The 22,132-nt window shown below is 44.1% G+C and overlaps 1 protein-coding gene across 5 annotated transcripts in view; it reads left to right on the top strand.

The window, feature by feature from the left end:
• The window catches only part of EXOC6 (exocyst complex component 6), a 319,253-nt gene that overhangs the window by 149,795 nt on the left and 147,326 nt on the right, over nt 1-22,132 (top strand). For all 5 annotated transcript variants that reach the window (XM_073555856.1, XM_073555853.1, XM_073555852.1 and 2 more), the window contains exons 9-12: nt 2,786-2,869; nt 2,966-3,012; nt 5,578-5,698; nt 16,694-16,765. In XM_073555856.1, the coding sequence (XP_073411957.1) occupies nt 2,786-2,869; nt 2,966-3,012; nt 5,578-5,698; nt 16,694-16,765 (324 nt within the window). The remainder of the gene's footprint in view (nt 1-2,785; nt 2,870-2,965; nt 3,013-5,577; nt 5,699-16,693; nt 16,766-22,132) is intronic.

Here is a 22,132-nt window from a genome sequence, read left to right as displayed (position 1 = left end):
TAGCACTTGTTGGCCCTTTTGCCTTCACTCTGCGATCCAGCTCACCCCAAACCATCTCGATTGGGTTCAGGTCTGGTGACTGTGGAGGCCAGGTCTGTACTGTACCCCAAACAACTTGCAGCTGTAATCACAGCAAAAGGTGGCGCAACAAAGTATTAAGTTAAAGGGGCCGAATAATATTGCACGCCCCACTTTTTGCATTTCCACTAAAATTTAAAATAACCAATAAATTTTGTTCAACTTTACAATTGTATTCCACTTGTTGTTGATTCTTCACCAAAAATTTACATTTGGTATCTTTATGTTTGAAGCATGATATGTGGGAAAAGGTTGAAAAGTTCCAGGGGGCCGAATACTTTCACAAGGCACTGTAGATAGACAGATAGATAGATGTGGGCTAGATAGACAGCACTCGGGACCGGAGTGTGCGGCTGCATGTATTTCTATGTAGCTGAACGCTCCGTTCCCGAGTGCAGTGCTGGGTACTGAGGTGCGAGAATCCTGCGAGTTTCTCGCATGTCTGACCCCGGCCTAATATGCAATGTCATTTCCTTTAAATTAATTTAAGAAAAAAAAAAATCGACGTGGGCTCCCGCGCAATTTTCCGCGCCAGAGAGGGAAAGCCACGACTGGGGGCCGATGTTTATAGCCTGGGAAGGGGTTAATAACCATGGATCTTCCCAGGCTATGAATATCAGCCCGCAGCTGTCTGCATAGTCTTTACTGGCTATTAAAATAGGGGTCCCCCCACAAAAAAAAAATGACAAGGGGTCCCCCTATAATTAATAGCCAGAAAGGCTATGCAGACAGCTGCGTGCTAATATTCATAGCCTTGGAAGGGGCCATGGATATCGCCCCCCCGGCTACAAACACCAGCACACAGCCGCCCCAGAAATGTAATATGCGCCATTTCTGGCACTTAGCTTCTCTCTTCCCAATGCCATGTAGCGGTGGCATATGGGGTAATAAGGGGTTAATGTCACCTTTGATTGTAAGGTGACATCAAGCCCGGTTAGTAATGGAGAGGCGTTAATAAGACGCCTATCCAGTAATATTCCTATAATATGTAAAGGGTTAAAAAAAGACACCCAGAAAAAAGTATTTTGATTAAATAAAATACCACACAGTTTTGTCATTTTATTATACGCCTAATTCCCCGAAGCCCTCGATTTCCTGAAGAAAAAAAAAATAAACAAGCACAAATACTTCCTGTCCGACGTAGTCCTTAATAACGAGTGTCCCACGACGAGTCCAGCTCTGACGACATCCAGAGATAGCAGAGTTTGTAGATGACCACCGGAGATCTCCGACGGTCACCTACACTGTAGCTCTCACGGTCAGCGGACCGTGAGAACTAGCCTAGTGACTGGAGATGACCCCTGGTCACATGCATGGCAGTTCTCGCGGTAAGCCAAGTTATCGCGAGAACTGCAGTGGACGGGGACTTCCGTCAGTGGGAGGAGGTAAGATCTTAATTAAATTAGTACTCATGCGTAGCAAGCTGTGTTTACGCAGTTAGTACACATGTGACTAATCATTAGATGCGGTTTTACCGCATTTAATGATCGTCTCTCGTAAATTAATGGTTCGGCGCCGGAGCACCGCCGCATTGTAAACAGACATGCTGCGTTCTGGAAAGACGCGCCGCATGTCCGTTTATGTGGGTCTGCCGCCTGCGTCTTTTAACGTATAGTGGAGACGGGATTTCATGAAATCCCTTCCACTATGCTGTAATATCTGGACGCTGTGTGTTTGATGCTGTGGATGTACGCAGCGTCAAACCCGCAGTGTTTCCTGACTGTTGAAACATACCTTAAGATCACTGGAGCGCACTAGCTCCCAATGCCGGCCAGGTTCACGGCTCCTCCAATGCTGCTTACAGCAGCATCAGGAACACACAGTGCGGACCGGTGGCAAAACAATGCGTCTGGCTCGAGCTGTCCAATCAGGTAGGAGCACCTGCCCTTAATAGGCAGCAAATCGGTAGGCATGGGAGGGATATGTTCGTGAAAAGACACCCTTCAAAGTGGCCATACACATTATTGAAACGTCAGTTCAACGACCATCTAATGTGTATGGGGTGTTCCGACTCTCCACTGTCAGATGTCAAGAGTTGGAAGGATTGAGCATGTTGGACCTCAACATGGTCAGTCCTGTTGTTCTTACAGGAGATAGGCCACTGCTAGAGGGAGGTGGCATGCAGTGGTTTAAGTTACAGACAATCAGTGATGGCACAAGCCTTTCAGAGCCGTTGAGCTGACTGATTGGCTGCAGCGCTGTCAGTCTGATATCAACGCTTCTTGACAGTAGTAGACACCGGTAGAAGTAGCGGAGACTCGACATTGCAAAGCAGTTTCTAAAACTGGAAAACCTCTTTAATATTATTAATATATTCATCTTACTTTTCCAATCCCATCATTCTACAATCCCGTCCATGACAGTACAGAAGGGGCTTCAGGGACTTGAATGTTTGTGAAGTATCTTTAGACTAGTTTGTCTACCAGGACCCCCCATTGATCAACTGACTGAAGAGGTCATGGTGCCTTAGAAGTGGCACAGTGCCATTCATTATGTAGTGGCCATGAAAGGTACTGCAAGCTCTCCCCCATACAAGTCAATCAGCTTGCAGTCCCTTTCATAGCTTGCTAGTGGGGGTGGCTGAAGTTAGACCCTCCTCTCTGACCTTCACCTTCATCAGGCCAAAAATATGATAAGGTATGTTATACAAGCAAATACAAAACTGTAAGTCCTGATCTCAGAGCAGCTTTGTATTTTTACATTCTAGGGTGATAAAGAAGTCTTTGAAAACTACTATAGAAAACAGCGACGAAAACAGGCGCGATTGGTCCTGCAGCCCCAGGCAAACATGGTAACTCTAGGTTTCCGCAGATTACAAAGCCGTGTGCATGAGCTCCAGATGGAGATGCTAATATGGCTTCTGTCTTCTTTCTTCCTTCTGTTCCAGCACGAGACGGTGGAAGGATATCGGAAATACTTCAGCCAGATTGTAGGGTAAGTTCCCATGTGGAGGAGAAGATGCATCTGGTGAAAGACGAGACTGATAAAACTCCGCCAAAAAATGGAGATAAATAAAATATTTTGACAAGTCTTATTGAAATCGGGTATAATTATATTAAGACTTCAAACATTACTGCAGGGAAACGCTCACATTGTAATTATTCATCAGGATGTCTCTCTATAGCTGTTCTCCTCTTTCTCCGGCAGTCCCATACAGAATGCACATAGGGTCGGGTGCATTCCCAATCTCCTCTACATTCAGTTCAGGCTCTGGTCTTTGGATCGCCGGAGGACTCAGAGGTCTGAGCTCCTCACTAGTGATCAAAAGATATCCCATATCCTATTGATAGAGGATAACTTAAAGGGATTTTCCCATCTCCATAAATTGGTATGGTCGGATAGTGCTTCTAAATACCAACAATTTTGCAATTTACAGCTTATTAAAATTGTCAGTTGTTCTTGAGATATTAAGTTTTTTTTGTTTACAACTCGTTGCCTTGGAGACCATCACTAAATCTTACAAACTAGACAGCAGCGGTGGTCGATCTCCTAGGCAACAAGCTGTAAACAAAAGTGTTAACTCAAGAAAGGCTGAAAATTTTTGTAAGCAGTAAATTGCAAAAGTTCTTCCTTTTTACAAGCACAGTCTGACAATATCCATCTATAAAAATGTGATTAACCCTTTTAATTCTTGGAAAAAAATGCCTTTAATTATGTCATATTTATTTATGTCATATCTGCATATTGTTTATCTCGCATAGTCCTATCCCATCCCTAATATATACAGTGGGGCAAAAAAGTATTTAGTCAGTCAGCAATAGTGCAAGTTCCACCACTTAAAAAGATGAGAGGCGTCTGTAATTTACATCATAGGTAGACCTCAACTATGGGAGACAAACTGAGAAAAAAAAATCCAGAAAATCACATTGTCTGTTTTTTTTTCCTTTTATTTGCATATTATGGTGGAAAATAAGTATTTGGTCAGAAACAAGCAATCAAGATTTCTGGCTCTCACAGACCTGTAACTTCTTCTTTAAGAGTCTCCTCTTTCCTCCACTCATTACCTGTAGTAATGGCACCTGTTTAAACTTGTTATCAGTATAAAAAGACACCTGTGCACACCCTCAAACAGTCTGACTCCAAACTCCACTATGGTGAAGACCAAAGAGCTGTCAAAGGACACCAGAAACAAAATTGTAGCCCTGCACCAGGCTGGGAAGACTGAATCTGCAATAGCCAACCAGCTTGGAGTGAAGAAATCAACTGTGGGAGCAATAATTAGAAAATGGAAGACATACAAGACCACTGATAATCTCCCTCGATCTGGTGCTCCACGCAAAATCCCACCCCGTGGGGTCAGAATGATCACAAGAACGGTGAGCAAAAATCCCAGAACCACGCGGGGGGACCTAGTGAATGAACTGCAGAGAGCTGGGACCAATGTAACAAGGCCTACCATAAGTAACACACTACGCCACCATGGACTCAGATCCTGCAGTGCCAGACGTGTCCCACTGCTTAAGCCTGTACATGTCCGGGCCCGTCTGAAGTTTGCTAGAGAGCATTTGGATGATCCAGAGGAGTTTTGGGAGAATGTCCTATGGTCTGATGAAACCAAACTGGAACTGTTTGGTAGAAACACAACTTGTCGTGTTTGGAGGAAAAAGAATACTGAGTTGCATCCATCAAACACCATACCTACTGTAAAGCATGGTGGTGGAAACATCATGCTTTGGGGCTGTTTCTCTGCAAAGGGGCCAGGACGACTGATCCGGGTACATGAAAGAATGAATGGGGCCATGTATCGTGAGATTTTGAGTGCAAACCTCCTTCCATCAGCAAGGGCATTGATGATGAAACGTGGCTGGGTCTTTCAACATGACAATGATTCAAAGCACACCGCCAGGGCAACGAAGGAGTGGCTTCGTAAGAAGCATTTCAAGGTCCTGGAGTGGCCTAGCCAGTCTCCAGATCTCAACCCTATAGAAAACCTTTGGAGGGAGTTGAAAGTCCGTGTTGCCAAGCGAAAAGCCAAAAACATCACTGCTCTAGAGGAGATCTGCATGGAGGAATGGGCCAACATACCAACAACAGTGTGTGGCAACCTTGTGAAGACTTACAGAAAACGTTTGACCTCTGTCATTGCCAACAAAGGATATATCACAAAGTATTGAGATGAAATTTTGTTTCTGACCATATACTTATTTTCCACCATAATATGCAAATAAAAGGAAAAAAAAACAGACAATGTGATTTTCTGGATTTTTTTTCTCAGTTTGTCTCCCATAGTTGAGGTCTACCTATGATGTAAATTACAGACGCCTCTCATCTTTTTAAGTGGTGGAACTTGCACTATTGCTGACTGGCTAAATACTTTTTTGCCCCACTGTATATTAACCCAGAAGATGCTCTAATGTAAAGCACCATGGAATTAATGGTGCTATATAATTAAATAATAATAATAAAAAGATGATCAGCTACTAAGGCTCTACTGTTAGGACTTAGGACCCATCTTCCTTTCCTCCTCATGTGATGATCATGGCGTCCTTCTCGCTTTAGGTTTTTCGTGGTAGAGGATCACATTTTACACGTAACGCAAGGTTTGGTAACGGGAACCTACACGACGGAGCTGTGGACCATGGCCCAGTCCAAGATCATCGCTGCTCTCCGAACACACTCGGTAAGTAAGAAGGATCTCCAGGTCCTCAGCTCTAAGCAGGATCATGTCAAAGTGAGAAATGACTCCTCCGCCATTGTGCTTCTTTTTGTAATTAGGTGTAAGAGACCTGCCAGGCTTTTGTTTCCTCCCAGAAGACTCAGGCTGTGAGTCACCATTTGCATAATCCTTCTCTGATTTACAACTGACTGGACCCTCAAAACTCGCGCCCCCTAGTCGTGCACTTCAGAATATGCAGAGTTAATGTGCTGTTATTATTGCAATCTGTCCTCATTAGTCTCATCTGACCTCTTCATTAGATCAGACTGAATAGTTCAGTGTGGAGTGCACCATCAGGAAATAGCTCCTAATTATCATGCCAAATATCCGCTGTCCAGAACCACCTCTGCCGAGACTCCTTTACTGGAGACCTTCACCTTTCATGCTGGTTAGTTACCCCGTCCTACTACCAAGCTATATATAGACAGTAAGAGTGGTAGATAAAGCTATTCCCTCTATACAGCCCTGTGTTTGACCTGTGGTCATCTCTGAATGCTACCTATGGTGGTGGCAACTGTCCCCTAAAAACAAAAGGATTAGGCATGTTGAAATGCATCTGCTCAATCCCTCTTTCACCTGACAGGAGTGTCATGATAAACCTATGGCTAGGTGCATATGTTTAGTGTTTGCAGCAGATATTTCTGCCATACAAACCAGAGTATTGGTGGTAAAAATGCTTCGTAAAATGCATACATTTTTTATATGTTTTTACTATCTTTTCCATTGATCCTCTTCTCTCTCCTTTCTCTTTTCTCTCTCCTTTCTTTCCTGCACCTCCTTCTATTGCTCCCCCTACCTTCCCCTATCTCTCCTCCCTCTCTCAACTCCTCTCTCTCTCCACGCCTTCTCTCCTTTCCCTCCCTCCGCTCTCTCCCTTCTTTCTCTCTCTCGCTTTTTTCTCTCTCACCCTTCTTTTTCTCTCACCACTCAGTTCAATTCAAATGAGCTTTATTTGCAGGACTAAGTACATGTCAGCATTGCCAAAGCAAATGGTAAAATAATAACACTCTCCTGTTGTGATTTCATTTTCTGGTCTACCAGTTGTGAGTTCTCCTTCCAGGCTCCCTCTGGTGGTAACAGGAGGTAGTGAGGCTGATTTAATCAGTAGAGATCTGCCACCTGATAATGAGGATGACGATTGCATCTCAGGAATCTCAGATTGGATTTAAGACAGCCAACGCCCTACTCTGGTGCTGGTGATTCCTTTTGCTTGTCAGGTCTTGGTTCTCAGCTCTGTTCCAGTCAGCTCAAGCTAAGTTTTTCTGCTAATGTTCACACTGGATTTTGGTGTCCTATTCAATTTTTTGTGTGGTCAGCCAGCCCCAGCTGGGGCTGTGCTGAATTTCCACTTGTATTTATCTGTATTTTCCAATTTGCTTTTTGTCCCTTATTAGATTGGCCTCTTTTTGCTGTCTCAGAATATCTCAGAGTGCTGATATAGTGGGAGAAGTCTAGTGACTTCAGGGTTAATTTTGTTATCAGACGTGTTGGACATTATTTTGTAGGGTTTTGGGCGGATTGCAGACAGTGTCTTTCCTTTCCTTTCTAGTTAGTTTGAGCCCCATCGTTTGCTCAGCCTATTTTCCTGCCTGTGTTTGTGTTTTCATCTTGTTTCACTGTCAATACATGTGTGGGGGCTGTGTCTATTCCTTTGGGGTCTGCTCTGGGGCAGTTAGTTTTCCCCTTTTCTTGCTTTAGGCTTATTTAGACCTCCGGCCGTGACGAGGCGTCTAGGTTCATCGTAGGTACGCTCCACGGCTGTTGCTAGTTGTGTGGTTAGGATCAGGGAGCTGCAATCTGCATAGTTACCAACCTCTCTGTTTTTTTCTGGAGCTTAGCTGGTTTAGGTTTTCTCCTCCTTGGTGACTCATTCATAACAGAATCACCAGCCATACCGCAGATTCTAGGGTACTCAAAAGCAGGAAAAGGTTGTTAAAGAAAAAAAAAAAAAAGTGTCAGAATTTTTTTTTTTTTATTTGTATTTTTTCCTTTTTCTCTGGGGCCGTAGGAGGATTTTTTTTTTTCCCTAAAGGAGATAAAGCAATTGTCTGATCGTGTGGAGCAACTTGCTGCTGAAGTGTAGGGAATTTCCACCTACCTCATTCAATCACATGCTGCTGAACCTAAGATCCCTACTCCTGATGTGTTTTCTGGGGATCGGTCTAAATTTCTGAATTTTAAGAATAATTGTAAATTATTTCTTGCCTTGAAGCCTAACTCATCGGGGAGCTCTGCGCAGTAGGTTAAAATTGTCATCTCCTTGCTGCGTGGCGATCCCCAGGATTGGGCTTTTTCTCTGACACCTGAAAATCCTATTCTGACTAATGTGGATGCATTTTTTCAAGCCTTGGGGTTGTTGTATGATGAACCTAATGCTGTTGATCAAGCTGAGAGAACCCTGTTGGCATTAAACCAGGGTCAGGATTCTGCAGTTATACTGTCAAAAAATCCGAAAGTGGGCAGTCCTTACTACATGGAATGATGGTGCCTTGGCAGCTCTCTTTCGGAAGGGTTTATCAGAGTCCGTAAAAGATGTTATGGTGGGATTTCCTGTTCCCTCTGGTCTGGATGATTCTATGTCATTAGCCATTCAAGTTGATCAGCGTTTACGTGAACGTAAAACTCCACTGGAGGCGCTGCCACCTTTTGAACAAACGTCTGAACCTATGCAATGTGATGGGGTTTTGTCTAGGGCGCAACGTCAGGAGTTTAGAAGGCGTAATAAGCTGTGTTTTTTCTGTGGAGATGCCTCTCATAGTATTTCTGTCTGCCCAAAACGAGAGAAACGTTTTGCACACACATTTGCTGTGGGCAGTGTACAACCTAAGTTCCTTTTGGCAATTACTCTGATCTGCTCCTTTTCCACGTTTTCTACTAAGGCTTTTGTGGATTCAGGAGCAGCGTTGAATCTGATGGATTTGGACTTTGCTAAACGTTATGGTTTTTCCATGACGCCTCTGCGGACACCTATTCCTTTGAGGGGTATTGATGCTACTCCTTTGGCGGAGAATAAACCTCAGTTTTGGACCCAGGTGATAATGCAAGTTACCCCAGACCACCAAGAAAATTGTAAATTTTTGGTGCTGCATAATTTGCATGATACTATTGTTCTGGGTTCTCCTTGGTTGCAAACTCATAATCCAGTTTTGGATTGGAAATCTGGGTCTGTGGTGAGTTGGGGTTGTCAGTGTGTTCTTAAGGACGCTCCTGTTTTCTTCACCTCTCCTCAGTCTCATGATATTCCTGATTATCTGGCTGATTTTTCTGATGTATTTAGTGAGAGTAAGTCTGCATCTTTGCCTCCTCATAGGAGTTATGACTGTGCAATTGAGTTGATGCCTGGGTGTAAATTTCCCAAGGGTCGGCTTTTCAACTTATCAGTACCTGAACATGATGCTATGCAATCCTATATTAAGGAGTCGTTGGAGAAGGGTCATATTAGACCATCCTCATCAACTTTAGGTGCTGGGGTTTTTTTTGTGGCCAAGAAAGATGGTTCATTAAGACCGTGTATTGATTATCGTTCCCTTAACAAGATAACAAGATGACGGTTAAATATCAGTACCCGTTACCTCTGATGTCTGATTTATTCTCCAGAGTTAAGAGTGCCTCCTGGTTTACTAAGCTTGACCTCAGGGGGGCGTATAATCTTATTTGCATCAAGCACGGGGATGAATGGAAGATGGCGTTTAATACTCCGGAGGGACATTTTGAGTACCTGGTGATGCCTTTTGGGCTCACTAATGCCCCTTCTGTCTTCCAGTCCTTTATGAATGATATTTTCCGTGACTTTGTGGATACGTTTTTGATCATCTATCTGGATGATATTTTGATCTTTTCTAGTGATTGGGATTCTCATGTGGAACACGTCCGGACTGTGTTCCGGATTTTGAGGGAGAATTCCCTGTTTGTTAAGGGATCGAAATGCCTCTTTGGTGTACAGAGGATTTCATTTTTGGGATTTATCTTGTCTCCATCGACTATTGAAATGGACCCGGCCAAGGTACAGGCCATTTATGATTGGGTTCAGCCTACTTCTTTGAAGGCCCTCCAGAAGTTTTTGGGTTTTGCTAATTTGTATCGTAAATTTATAGGTAATTTTTCTGGTATTGTCAAACCACTGACTGATCTGACCAAGAAGGGCGCTGATGTGCTGAATTGGTCTCCTGAGTCTGTCTCAGCATTTCAGGAGCTTAAGCGGAGATTTATTTCAGCTCCGATTTTACGGCAACCTGATGTCTCACTTCCATTTCAGGTGGAGGTAGATGCTTCTGAGATTGATGCAGGAGCTGTTTTGTCCCAAAAAGACCCTGTGACTTCTAAGATGAATCTCTGTGCCTTCTTTTCTCGAAAGTTCTCCCCATCTGAACGCAATTATGACGTGGGGAATCGGGAATTGTTGGCCATGAAATGGGCATTTGAGGAGTGGAGACATTGGTTGGAGGGAGCTAGACATCAAGTTCTGGTCCTCACCGATCACAAGAATTTGATTTATCTGGAGTCGGCCAAACGCTTGAATCCTAGACAGGCTAGATGGGCCTTGTTTTTCACTCGTTTTAATTTTGTGGTCTCTTTTCTTCCGGGCACTAAGAATGTTAAGGCAGACGCCCTTTCTAGGAGTTTCTTTGCCGATTCTCTTAATGTGACTGAGCCTACTACCATCCTAGGTGAGGGGGTAGTTCTTTCTGCCATTTCGCCTGATTTGAGACGAGCCCTAGAGGAATTTCAGGAGGATAAACCTGAGCGTTGCCCTATGGGAAAATTGTATGTTCCTGACCAGTGGAGAAAGAGAGTGATGTCTGAAATTCATTGCTCCGCATTGGCTGGTCATCCAGGTATTTTTAGTACCAGAGATTTGGTGAGTCGGTCTTTTTGGTGGCCTGCCTTATCTCGTGATGTCAGGAATTTTGTACAGTCCTGTGGGACTTGTTCTCAGTCTAAACCCTGTTCTCGTTCTAGTGGGTTGCTGATGCCCCTGCAGGTGCCCAAGAGGCCATGGACCCATATCTTAATGGATTTTATTTCTGATCTTCCTGTCTCTCAGAGAATGACTGTTATCTGGGTGATTTGTGATAGATTTTCAAAGATGGTCCATCTTGTACCACTCCCAAAGTTGCCATCTTCCGCTGAGTTGGTGCCCTTGTTTTTACAACAGGTGGTTTGGTTACATGGGATTCCTGAGAACATTGTGTCCGACAGAGGAGTTCAGTTTGTTTCCAGATTCTGGAAAGCCTTTTGTTGCATTCTGGGAATTCAGTTATCCTTCTCCGCGTTTCATCCCCAGACCAATGGACAGACTGAGAGAACAAACCAGATCTTGGAGTCTTTTTTAAGATGTTTTATATCTGCTGATCAGGATGATTAGGTCTCATTTTTGCCCTTGGCCGAATTCGCGCTGAACAATAGAGCTAGTTCTGCCACTTTGATGTCACCCTTTTTCTGTAATTTTGGGTTTCATCCTCAATTCTCTTCAGGGCAAGTGGAATCTTCGTCCTGCCCAGGTGTGGACACTGTGGTTAAGAGAATTCAGCAGATATGGGACCAAGTGGTGGATAAGTTGTCACTCTCTCAGGAAAAGGCCCAGCGATTTTCCAACCGGCATAGGACCATTGGTCCCCGGTTTAAAGTGGGTGATATGGTTTGGTTGTCGTCTAAGAATATTCCTATGAAGGTTGCATCTCCAAAATTTAAGCCAAGATTTATTGGACCTTATAAGATTTTGGAGATTCTTAATCCTGTTTCTTTTCGACTGGCTCTTCCAGTTACGTTCAAGATCCATAACGTATTTCACAAATCTCTGTTGAAGAGGTTTGTTAAGCCAGTGGTTCCTATGGCAGCACCTCCTGACCCTGTGTTGGTTGAAGGCAATGTGGAATATGAGGTAGAGAAAATATTGGATTCTCGTTTCGTTAGACAGAGACTCCAGTATTTGGTCAAATGGAAGGGTTATGGCCAGGAGGATAATTCTTGGGTCTCTGCCTCTGATATTCATGCCAATAGATTAGTTCGTGCTTTTCACCGGGCCCATCCTGATCGGCCTGGTGGCTTGGATGAGGGTTCGGTGACCCCTCCTCAAGGGGGGGGTACTGTTGTGAGTTCATTTTCTGGTCTACCAGTTGTGAGTTCTCCTTCCAGGCTCCCTCTGGTGGTAACAGGAGGTATTGAGGCTGATTTAATCAGTAGAGATCTGCCACCTGATAATGAGGATGACGATTGGACCTCAGGAATCTCAGATTGGATTTAAGACAGCCGACGCCCTACTCTGGTGCTGGTGATTCCTTCTGCTTGTCAGGTCTTGGTTCTCAGCTCTGTTCCAGTCAGCTCAAGCTAAGTTTTTCTGCTAATGTTCACACTTGATTTTGTTGTTCTATTCAGTTTTTTGTGTGGTCAGCCAGCCCCGGCTGGGGCTGTGCTGAATTTCCACTCTTATTTATCTGTATTTGCCAATTTGCTTTTTGTCCCTTATTAGATTTCCCTCTTTTTGCTCTGTCTCAGAATATCTCAGAGTGCTGATATAGTGGGAGAAGTCTAGTGACTTCAGGGTTAATTTTGTTATCAGAAGTGTTGGACATTATTTTGTAGGGTTTTGGGCAGATTGCAGACAGTGTCTTTCCTTTCTAGTCAGTTTGGGCCCCATCGTTTGCTCAGCCTATTTTCCTGCCTGTGTTTGTGTTTTCATCTTGTTTCACCATCAATACATGTGTGGGGGCTGTCTATTCCTTTGGGGTCTGCTCTGGGGCAGTTAGTTTTCCCCTTTTCTTGCTTTAGGCTTATTTAGTCCTCTGGCCGTGACGAGGCGTCTAGGTTCATCGTAGGTACGCTCCACGGCTGCTGCTAGTTGTGTGGTTAGGATCAGGGATCTGCAATCTGCATAGTTACCAACCTCTCTGTTTTTTTTCTGGGGCTTAGCTGGTTTAGGTTTTTTCCTCCTCGGTGACCCATTCATAACACTCTCCCCTCTCTCTCACTTCTCTTTTATCTCTCTCACTGCTATCTCCCCCTATCCCCTCCCTCTCCTCTCTCCCCTCTTTTTGCTCTCCTTCCTCACTCTTTCTCCGCTACCACTCTCCCCCTTTTTCCTTTCGCTCACTATCTTCTCTCCCCTCCCTCTCTTTCCCCTCCGTCTATCCTCTCTCTCTTCCCTCCCTCTCTCCTCTCTCTCACCTCACTCTCCCCTCATTCCTCTCTCTCCCTTGCCTCTCGCCTCTCTTTCTCTGCCCCCTCTCCACCTTTCCTTCTCCTCACTCTATCCCCTCTATCTCCTCACTCTTTCCTCTCTCTCCCCCTTTCCATCCCCCCTTTCACTCTCCCTTTCTTCTCTCTCTCGCTCCCTCCCCCCACTTCCTCATCTCCCTCCCTCTCTCTCATCAATTACTCATTCCCCTCGCCCTCTCTCACCACCCTCTCTCCCCTCTTTCTCTTTTCCCTCCCCTCTCTCCTACCTATCTCCCCTCTTTTACCCTTCTCTCCCTTTGCTCTCTCCTATCCCTTCTCCTTCTCCCCTCCCTTCCTGTTCTCTTCCCTCCTTTTCTCTCCCCTCCCTCTCTTTATCTTTCCTCTTTCTTACCTCCCTCTCCTTTCTCTCATCCCTCTTTTATCCTTCTCTCCCCTCGCTCTTTCCTATCCCTTCCCTCTCTCCCCCCTCCGTCTCTCTTCCCTCTCCCTCTCCCATCCTCTTTCTTCCCTTTCTCTTCCCTCCTTCTCTCTCCCCTCCCTCTCTTTTCCTTCCCTCTATTACCGCCCTCTCCTTTCTCCCATCCCTCTTTTATCTGTCTCTCCCGTCTCCTCTCTCCCATACCTCTCCTCTCTCTCCCATCCCTCTCCTCTCTCTCCCATCACTCTCCTCTCTCTCCCATCCCTCTCCTCTTCCTCCTTTTGCTCTCCTCTCTCCTTTCCCTCTCTCCTCATAAACTGATGTCAAACCCTAGCATTACACAGAGATGGAGAAATGCCTTGTAATGGAAGGCAGAGATTTGGAGCTCTGTATTTGAAGCAGGGAACGTTTATCTCTCTAAATTTTAGATCTGTTAACAGTGAAGCTTGTTAATATCTGTCAGTGTGCGTCCAGCGCCATAGGGTTGGTCCCCAGAAATGGATGAACAGCCACTGAATAGAATTAAAATTTGATAAAACAATGTTTTAAAACATATAAAAGTTTAAATTATCCCTGTTTTAAAACTTCAAAAAATAAAAAAAATGCTTAGTATCATTGTGTCCAAAATAGTTCCTTCTATCAAAATATAAGATTATTTAAATCGTATGTTAAGCACCAAAAAAAGCAGAAAAAAATCGTAACCCTTGAATTGCCAAAAATTCAGTAGAACATGATAATAATGTAATTTGTATCCCAATATAGTAGCAATAAAAATGTCAGCTCGGGGAGCGTAAAAGAAGCCGTAAGAAGGCTCAAAAAGCCTTCATATGGCTATACAGGCAGATGAATGAGAAAGTTATAGCTCCTTGGATTAAGGGAAGGAAAAAACGAAAGCGCAAAACACAAAAATTCCCGGGTTATTTAAGACATTAAGGCCTTTCTTTGTAAGGATTAAATGAGGTCATCAGATTAAAGTGTCGCCCTCCCAGGTCTCTCTCTGGTGATGGGTCCGTTCTGTAAGGTTTTTCTATTCTCCAGCTCTCGGCACGGCACTGCTCTGATTCCGATAAACAGGGACGCTGGCTTTTCGGTTGTGTCTTGGCAGAGATGAGCAGCGTTATTACCTCCTGTACATCTGTATGACATGAAGGCTTCCATACTCCGCACGCTCTGCAGGTCTCAGCAGTGGGCATTGTTCCGCTCTCACCCAGCGCCACTCGTTTTTTTCTGTGCAATTTTACACCTCTCTGAAGAAGATGGAATTGAGCCAAGCAATAAATTGTCTGAAATAGGAGAGATAAGCCTCCGCTGCCTGCCGTCTAATTCATGCCACGCAATTCATCTTCCTTCTTGTTGTTATTTTATTGCAAGTGTTCCCTGCTGCCTTCAAACAGGACTTGTCAATGTGACCTGGGACTCATCTTAAAGGGAATCTGTCTCCAGATTTTTGCTATCTGAGTGCTGCATGATATAGGGGCAAAGACCTTGATTGCAGTGACGTATCACTTACTTTACTGGGTGCTGCAGATTTGATTAAAAACATGTATCTGCTTCAGATCTAGCAGTTCTCGGAGTGCTGAGCTGTGTATAACCCTGCCCACACCACTGATTGGCAGCTTTATGTGTACACTATGCATAGACAGAAAGCTGCCAATCAGTGGTGGGGTCGAGGTTGGACAATAAAATAGGGATTGTACAAAAACTATACCATGGTGCCCCGTAAGTGACACATCGCTGGAGTCGGTAGTCTCTGATTCTATGTTATGCTGCTCTCAAATTAGGTAGCAAAGGCTTGGTGACAATTTTCCTTTAGGCGCATACACCATGAAAATTGTGTGATTTTACTATTATTACCCCTGTAAGGCAACCATACACCTAATAAGAGTGGTTGATTATACAACAAGCTAGATAACATAGAAGGTTTTCCAGCATAAAAAAAGGTATTAAAGCTGTTTAAATTATATGTGCAACGTACTAATATAGTCCATGTCAGAAAGGTGCCCGATCACCCGCTATAAGCCACCGTTCTGGGTCCCGGGAGATCCTCTTCTGGTCTGCGTCTGATTGGGACAGTGTTTCCCAGTGTAAGATTGGAACTGCATGGGAAGGGGGCTGGCTGAATTCTGATTTAATTAGTTAAACCAACCCCCAACATATCTCTACCATATGTAACCATTTACTGTTTGCTGGGGCTCCCACTAGAATTGAGCAAATTGATTAGTAATACCTTAGTCCATCAGAAGACAGATGGACCAAGGCCCTGTGGACGACCTCCTACCTACCGGCATCTTCAGTACCCCTCCTGATAAGGTGGTCTGGCGCAAAATCATGCCACAATGATGATGCTGCCCCAGACCTACTAATCAGGCTGCGCACCAGGGATGCCGACAGGAGGAGGCTTGCACAGCTTTGGTTCGGTGGTCACAAACTACCAACTTGACTGCTGGACTAGGATCTATTGAATCATTTTGCTTATCTGTAGTTCTTATCTCTGGGACCTGCATTGATATTTTGAAAGCTCTCGTTCAAACGGTGTCCTCTTCACAGGTTTTCTTCTGTGCTTGGCCGCTCCTGGCCATATTCGGCAGTAGGGCTCTATTCAAGTGAATGTGGCCAGGAATGCGCCTGTGCAGGGAAAACCATGACGGGGATGCAGTGATGAATTGGAGCTCTGGTCTTCTCATTTTTAGGATTTCCAGTAATTGTAGAATTATAGCCCCCTCATACACAATAGATGTCAGCCGAACCCGACTATATAGGGTTTTGTCGACAGTCTAATGTGTCTGGGAGTCCCCAACTCTCTTCTGACATATGATCTGGTATATCTGATTTCGGACTGCTCATCCTTTTGTTCTCCAAGATATATGCTCCTACCAGAGGAGTCTGTTTTGTGAGAACATAGGAGCGATTAGGCAAGCGAGATCTCCTGTGTATGGAGGAGTTGGATGAGATTGCTGACGGCCAAATCATCTGCAGACTCACTTGGCCATACACATTAGACTTGTGTCGGCCAAGCCCATCGATATCTATGGGTTCAGCCGATGGCCTAATGTGTATTGAGGAACCGTCAACTGATGGTCGGAGTAGCTGTCAATCACGCATGTCCGATTTCGGACATGTGTGATAAGCCACCGGCCGAAGTTTTAGTTGGCAGCTTTCTCAGAGAGAACACACGAGGGCTCGGCTGATCGAGGGCTCCTGTGTATGGGAAAGTCTGCAGAGATGGCTGTCGGAAGTACGATCTTCTGCCATCTAATGTGTATGGATGGCCTTAGACAAGAAGCACGATTGACAAGGCATTAATATTATTCTGTACAGGATCCATGACTGTATCTCTGCTCTTAACACACTCATTCTCGTTGCAGTCGTACTGCACTGATCCCGATCTGGTGCTGGAGCTGAAGAATCTGATTGTGGTGTTCGCCGATACTCTGCAGGTCAGTGTCATCATGTGCTGTTGTCTCACACCAGACTTGGAAACCAGTGATACAACCTCTTAAGTGTGCTCAGATGCGTGAGCGTGCCATATATTGAGAAGGAGATTTCATTTGGCGCTTTCCTATGAATCGTTTCTGAAGTGTTACTTTACATTAAAGAGATTGGAGCATAAATGTAGGTTACTACCAATACGCAGAATAGGTGATAGCTTGCTGTTCCTTGGGGGAAGTCTTATTGCTGGGAGCTCCACCAATCCCGAGAGCGAGGTTGTGGAGTTCCCCATTTCTATGTCGCTTTGGTCTTGCATGTACACCACTGCTGCAATCATAGACTGCTGGTAAGAACTGAGTACAGCACCTTCAACGATTAGTGTCTCGCTCCATAAGAAGCCCTTCTAGCCAATTTCCATCATTTAACTCTATTTGGTTTTAGGACCAAAATTCTCTGCCTTGGATCTTACTGCAGAGATTTATCATGGAGTTCAATGGGGGTGTATCAGTATCTTCAGGCAGAATGTCGTAATTTACAGAGTAAAAGAGTTGTTTTAATTTTTATTTCTTACGCCAATAGTTCACATGAAAATAAGAAACTTTGTAATACAGTCATGGCAAAAGTGTTGACACCCTTGGAATTCCAGAAAATGAAGGATTTCTCCTAGAAAATGATTTGCAATTATTATTATTTGCAAAAATTGTGGGTAAACAAATTTGTTTCAAGCATGTGATGCTCATTCAAGCTCACCTGTGGCAAGTAACATTTGTGGGCAATATGAAAATCACACCTGAAACCAGATAAAAAGGGGAGAAGTTAACTCAATCTTTGCATTATGTGTCTGGTGTGCCACACTAAGCATAGAGATCGAAAACAGGAGAAGAGAACTGTCTGAGAACCAAAATTGTTGAAAAATAGCAAGAATCTTAAGGTTACAAGTCCATCTCCAGAGATCTTGGTCTTCCTTTGTCTATGGTGCCCAGCATAATCAAGAATTTTACAACCCATGCACTATAGCTAATCTCCCTGGACATGGACAGCAGAGAAAAATTGATAGAAGGTTGCAATGCAGGATAGTCCACATGCTGGATAAGCAGCCCCAATCAAGTTCCAAAGAAAGTTTGCCAAAAAGGAATATAAGACAAAATCCTTCTGTGAAAGTGTCTTGTGGATGGGTGAAACTAATATAGAGCTTTTTAGTAAAGCACATCATTCTATGGAATGAGGCCTACAAAGAAAGGAACACAGTAACTACAGTCAAATATGGTGGAGGTTCAAAGATGTTTTGGGGTTGTTTTGCTGCCTCATGAAATCTGAAGATTGCAAAAGGATTTTTGTTCGCAAAGTAGTACCCAAAATCAGAAAACTGGGGTTTGTGTCTTAGGTCATGGGTCTTCTAGTAGGGCAATGACCCCAAGTGTACTTCAAGAAGCACCCAGAAATGGATAGAAACAAAGCACTGGAGAGTTCTGAAGTGGCCAGCAATGACTTTGGATTTATATCCCATTGAAAACCTGTGGAGAGATCTTAAAATTGCTGTTGGGACAAGGCTCCTTACAGAGACCTGGAGCAGTTTGCAAAAGAAGAGTGATCCAAAATTCCAGGTGAGAGGTGTAAGAAGCTTGTTGATTATTATAAGAAGTGATTGATTACAGTTATTTATTACAAAGAGCGTGTATGTTAATAATAAACTTAATATTAAGTTGTCAGTGCCAACAGCTTGGGGGTTTTGTGTGAAATGATGTCCAATTTGCCTTTTTTCCTCTGTTTTTTTGTGCTGTTCCAACACACAATGGGAATAAACAAGTGTATAACAAAACTGGGGTAATTGCAATAATTTTCTGTGAAAAATACTTTATTTTCTGGACCAATTTCAAGGGGGTTAACACTTTTGGCTATATATTATTGGAGAAATTCTTTCTTTGTCAGGACTGATCATTCAATTTAAAAATTTCAATTACAGGTAAAATCTGTGTTTAGTGAGGACAGATTGTTGTGTTCCTGAGAAAGGAGATTATTATACAGATTTGTCATCGCCGCAGTCATACTGACCCGAGAAATCACACTGCCGGGTCATTCTTACTGCACAATGAACGGTGCAAAGTACAATGACTGAAGTATGTTTGTTTGTTTTTTTCACCATTTCACAACACTTGGATTTTTCAATAAATTATATGCTCATGCGGATAGTGTCAATCAAAGCTACAACTCATCTTGCAAAAAAAAAAAAAAGCTCTTAAACCTCTGTTTAGAGGAAGGTAATGGCTCTTGAAAGATGTGGAGAAAAAGAAAAAAATGCAAAAATAAAAAAATATGACAGTGTTCTTAAAGGGTTAACCTTGGAAGAGGAAGCGCATTGTAGCTGTGCTGCAACCTGGGAAGGGGAAGCGCATTGTAGCTGTGCTGCAACCTGGGAAGGGGAAGCGTATTGTAGCTGTGCTGCAACCTGGTAAGGGGAAGCGCACTGTAGCTGTGCTGCTTGCAGAAAATAAGTCGGTTTTAGGTTTCTGCATAGTTTTGTCACTTTTGAGCCATATTGTTTGTGACACTTTAATGTCGTCTTGGTTACATCGATGACATTTTTTCTGTTAGAAACTTTCAGCTGGATCGTGCCTAGACATCTGCATATAAAGAGGACAAAGTGATCTGAACGGCAGAGGTGACTGAAAACTGAAGGCACATAAAGATCCGCTAATGCTCCTGTACACACTTCCCTCCAACCAAAAATTTTTTTATTTCACTGCTGGAGTGGCGTCACTCATTTCTGTTCCCTGACCCTGGTATAAAACTTACCAGCCGCCGTCTTCTGCTTTTCCTGGCACCGCTACAGTCCCGCCCTGCCATCTTGTGACCGCGACTCCTGACTGACCAGAAGTCAGAGGTAATGGTCAGACTCCGAAAGCTCTCAGTGTACGTCTGTGAGACCCTCGTTCTGGCCTTGTTCGGGTTCTCACACAGTTACATTAAGAAGTGACTTTCGGTCTGCACAGCAAACACTAGAGTGGTCCGGCAGGTCACAAACTACTGGAGACCGACCGGAGTGGCGCCAATGACAGAGGAAGACAACAGATGGTAAGTAGAATACTAGGGGGAGGGAATATGCATTAGTGACACCACTACAAGGGTGAAATAATAAAAGAACACCAAAATGGTGCTTTAGTTGGAAAATGGAAAAACATTCTGTAAAAATGGACTGGATGAAAACGGAAATGTGCAGAAATGTGTACTAGAGTAATCTGGCAACGGCTCTCATCGGTGCGTTCGACTGAGCCAAGTGCTCCTGTGTTCGAGAATCAGGGGAGATGATTGTAAGTCCAACCATCGGTCGAAAGTTATGTAGCGTGTGGGGGGGGGGTTTACCCTCCTGATACACTGTAGTATATTTTATTAGCCCTGAATATAATTCTGTAACAATCTTGATCTACAGATCCGACAATTTGTACATTTTGAATACAAAACACAGAGAAAGTTCATCAGTGTGTCGGGGCGAGCCTGCACCTTTCAAAGTTTTGCATTTTACAAACTTTTTTTTGTCTCCTACATCTTCATGGATGAACAGTAATCCTTTCACGCTTTTACTGGGCAAATGTGAATTTTTTTCCTCTTTTCTAACAGCTACGAACTGTCAAGGAAAAATGCTGTTTGCCAAAAACTGGATTCCTTCATTAATCTGTTTTTATGTCGTTCATGGGACACTACTAGGAAATGGATTCATTGTTGAAGTCATTTACAGATTTCAGGGGCCTCTGTCATGAGGCAGAATCCGTGTGACCCAAGCTCCTATGTGATACCCAAGGGTAAACTTAATCGGGGCGTACGGCTCCCATTCTATAATTCTGAGGGGTACGTACTGTTCTGTGGATGACATCCAGTTTACAATGGCATGTAAAGAAGCATTTTTCAGCACCGTCTGCCATTCATCTAGGTTCGGAGCAATATACTGTAGATAATTGTCTAAATGCAGCTGATGTACAGGACTTTCCCCCATATGTCCTTTTCAGCTGGATGCCAGACAAAATTTACATCCTCTTCCAAACTCTGCCTCTGAATATTAGAGGGGCTTATGTGCCACCTAAGGGTTATTCCTAACATGAAAGATGATATTGTGCAGGACGGTGATTCTTCATTTGTCAGAATGGAGCGATGGCTGCACACGGCTGCTGAACTCTGAGACTGCTTTAATTGATCTTGGGCAGTCACCGCTTCACTCAGTGGCACATTTTAGAGCCTCATTTTAGGTGTCCCAAAGTTCTCAATGATTCATAACCTATCACCTTGTCAGGGTCCTGTCAGCGCTGGCGTGCAGCCTCCGCTGAGCAGAGACTCACCCGCACTGTAGGGGGGCCCGGGGTCAGGTACAGCCGGAAAGTACAAACAGGACCTGGGGACGCTGAAGTTTAGCAAGCACTGAAGGACCTACGGTCATGTGACTCCAAGGGGCGGGGCTTAGCGTCCTTCCAGAGATGGCAGGACACTAAACAGAAATACTCAGAGTCAGGCAAAACGGAGGTCATATACAGAGATAGCAGTTAAGTACCAGGGATGAGACAGAACGGATAGTCAGGGCCAAGCAGGGGTCAAAGCCAAACGGACATAGAAGGTACCAAGCAGAATCCAACAAGCAATATCCAGAGAACAGACCGAGTCATACACAGAGTATCAAGCAACCAGAACACAGCACAAACACACTCAGGGGTCACCACACTATGCCAAGGGCAAAAGTATAACTGACGGGGATGGGAGCTTCCTGAGGCTATAAGAAGCTTTCCCAGAACCAATGAGAGGCCACCATAATAAGTCCCAGGTGTGCAGGTAAGAGTCTGCACTAAGATCAAAACATTAACCCCAGAAGTGCAGGTCCACCAGCACTGGTATCATGACACACCTATTCTAAATTTTATTGTTGGCAATTTCCCTTTAACACCTTAGTGACCACCAATACGTCTTTTTACTGACCTGAGATATAAGAGACTAGCATTCCTCCACGGGTGACAATACAGCAGCTGTCAGCAGTACACTATAGATGACAATTTGCTGCATCAGTCACGATCAGTGTTGACATCGACCAAAGTCATTTAGCCCCTTAAATGCTGCTGTCAATAATGAATACAGCATCTAGATGGTTAACAGAGTGTGGGGGCTCCTTCTTTACCCCCTGAGACCTTGATCGTGTGGTCCTGATGTTTACCATGGCAATTCATGGCCAAATAATGGCCTTAAAGTGTGATGGCTATAGCGGCCTGCTCAGAAGTCATCAACATTTACTGTAGATGTTGGGGAACATCCTGCTGTAATAAGACACAGGAGTGTCAGACATGGGAGAGTGAGGAAGGGGAGGACAGAGGGGAAGCTCCTGCTGTAGCCATATACTGGAG

This window comes from Dendrobates tinctorius, unplaced genomic scaffold (assembly GCF_039654945.1).
Source record: "Dendrobates tinctorius isolate UK_male_01 unplaced genomic scaffold, ASM3965494v1 ptg000230l, whole genome shotgun sequence".
Classification (NCBI taxonomy): domain Eukaryota; kingdom Metazoa; phylum Chordata; class Amphibia; order Anura; family Dendrobatidae; genus Dendrobates; species Dendrobates tinctorius.
The sequence above is the reverse complement of the archived record's forward strand: the minus strand, read 5'-3'. Positions and strand labels throughout refer to the sequence as shown.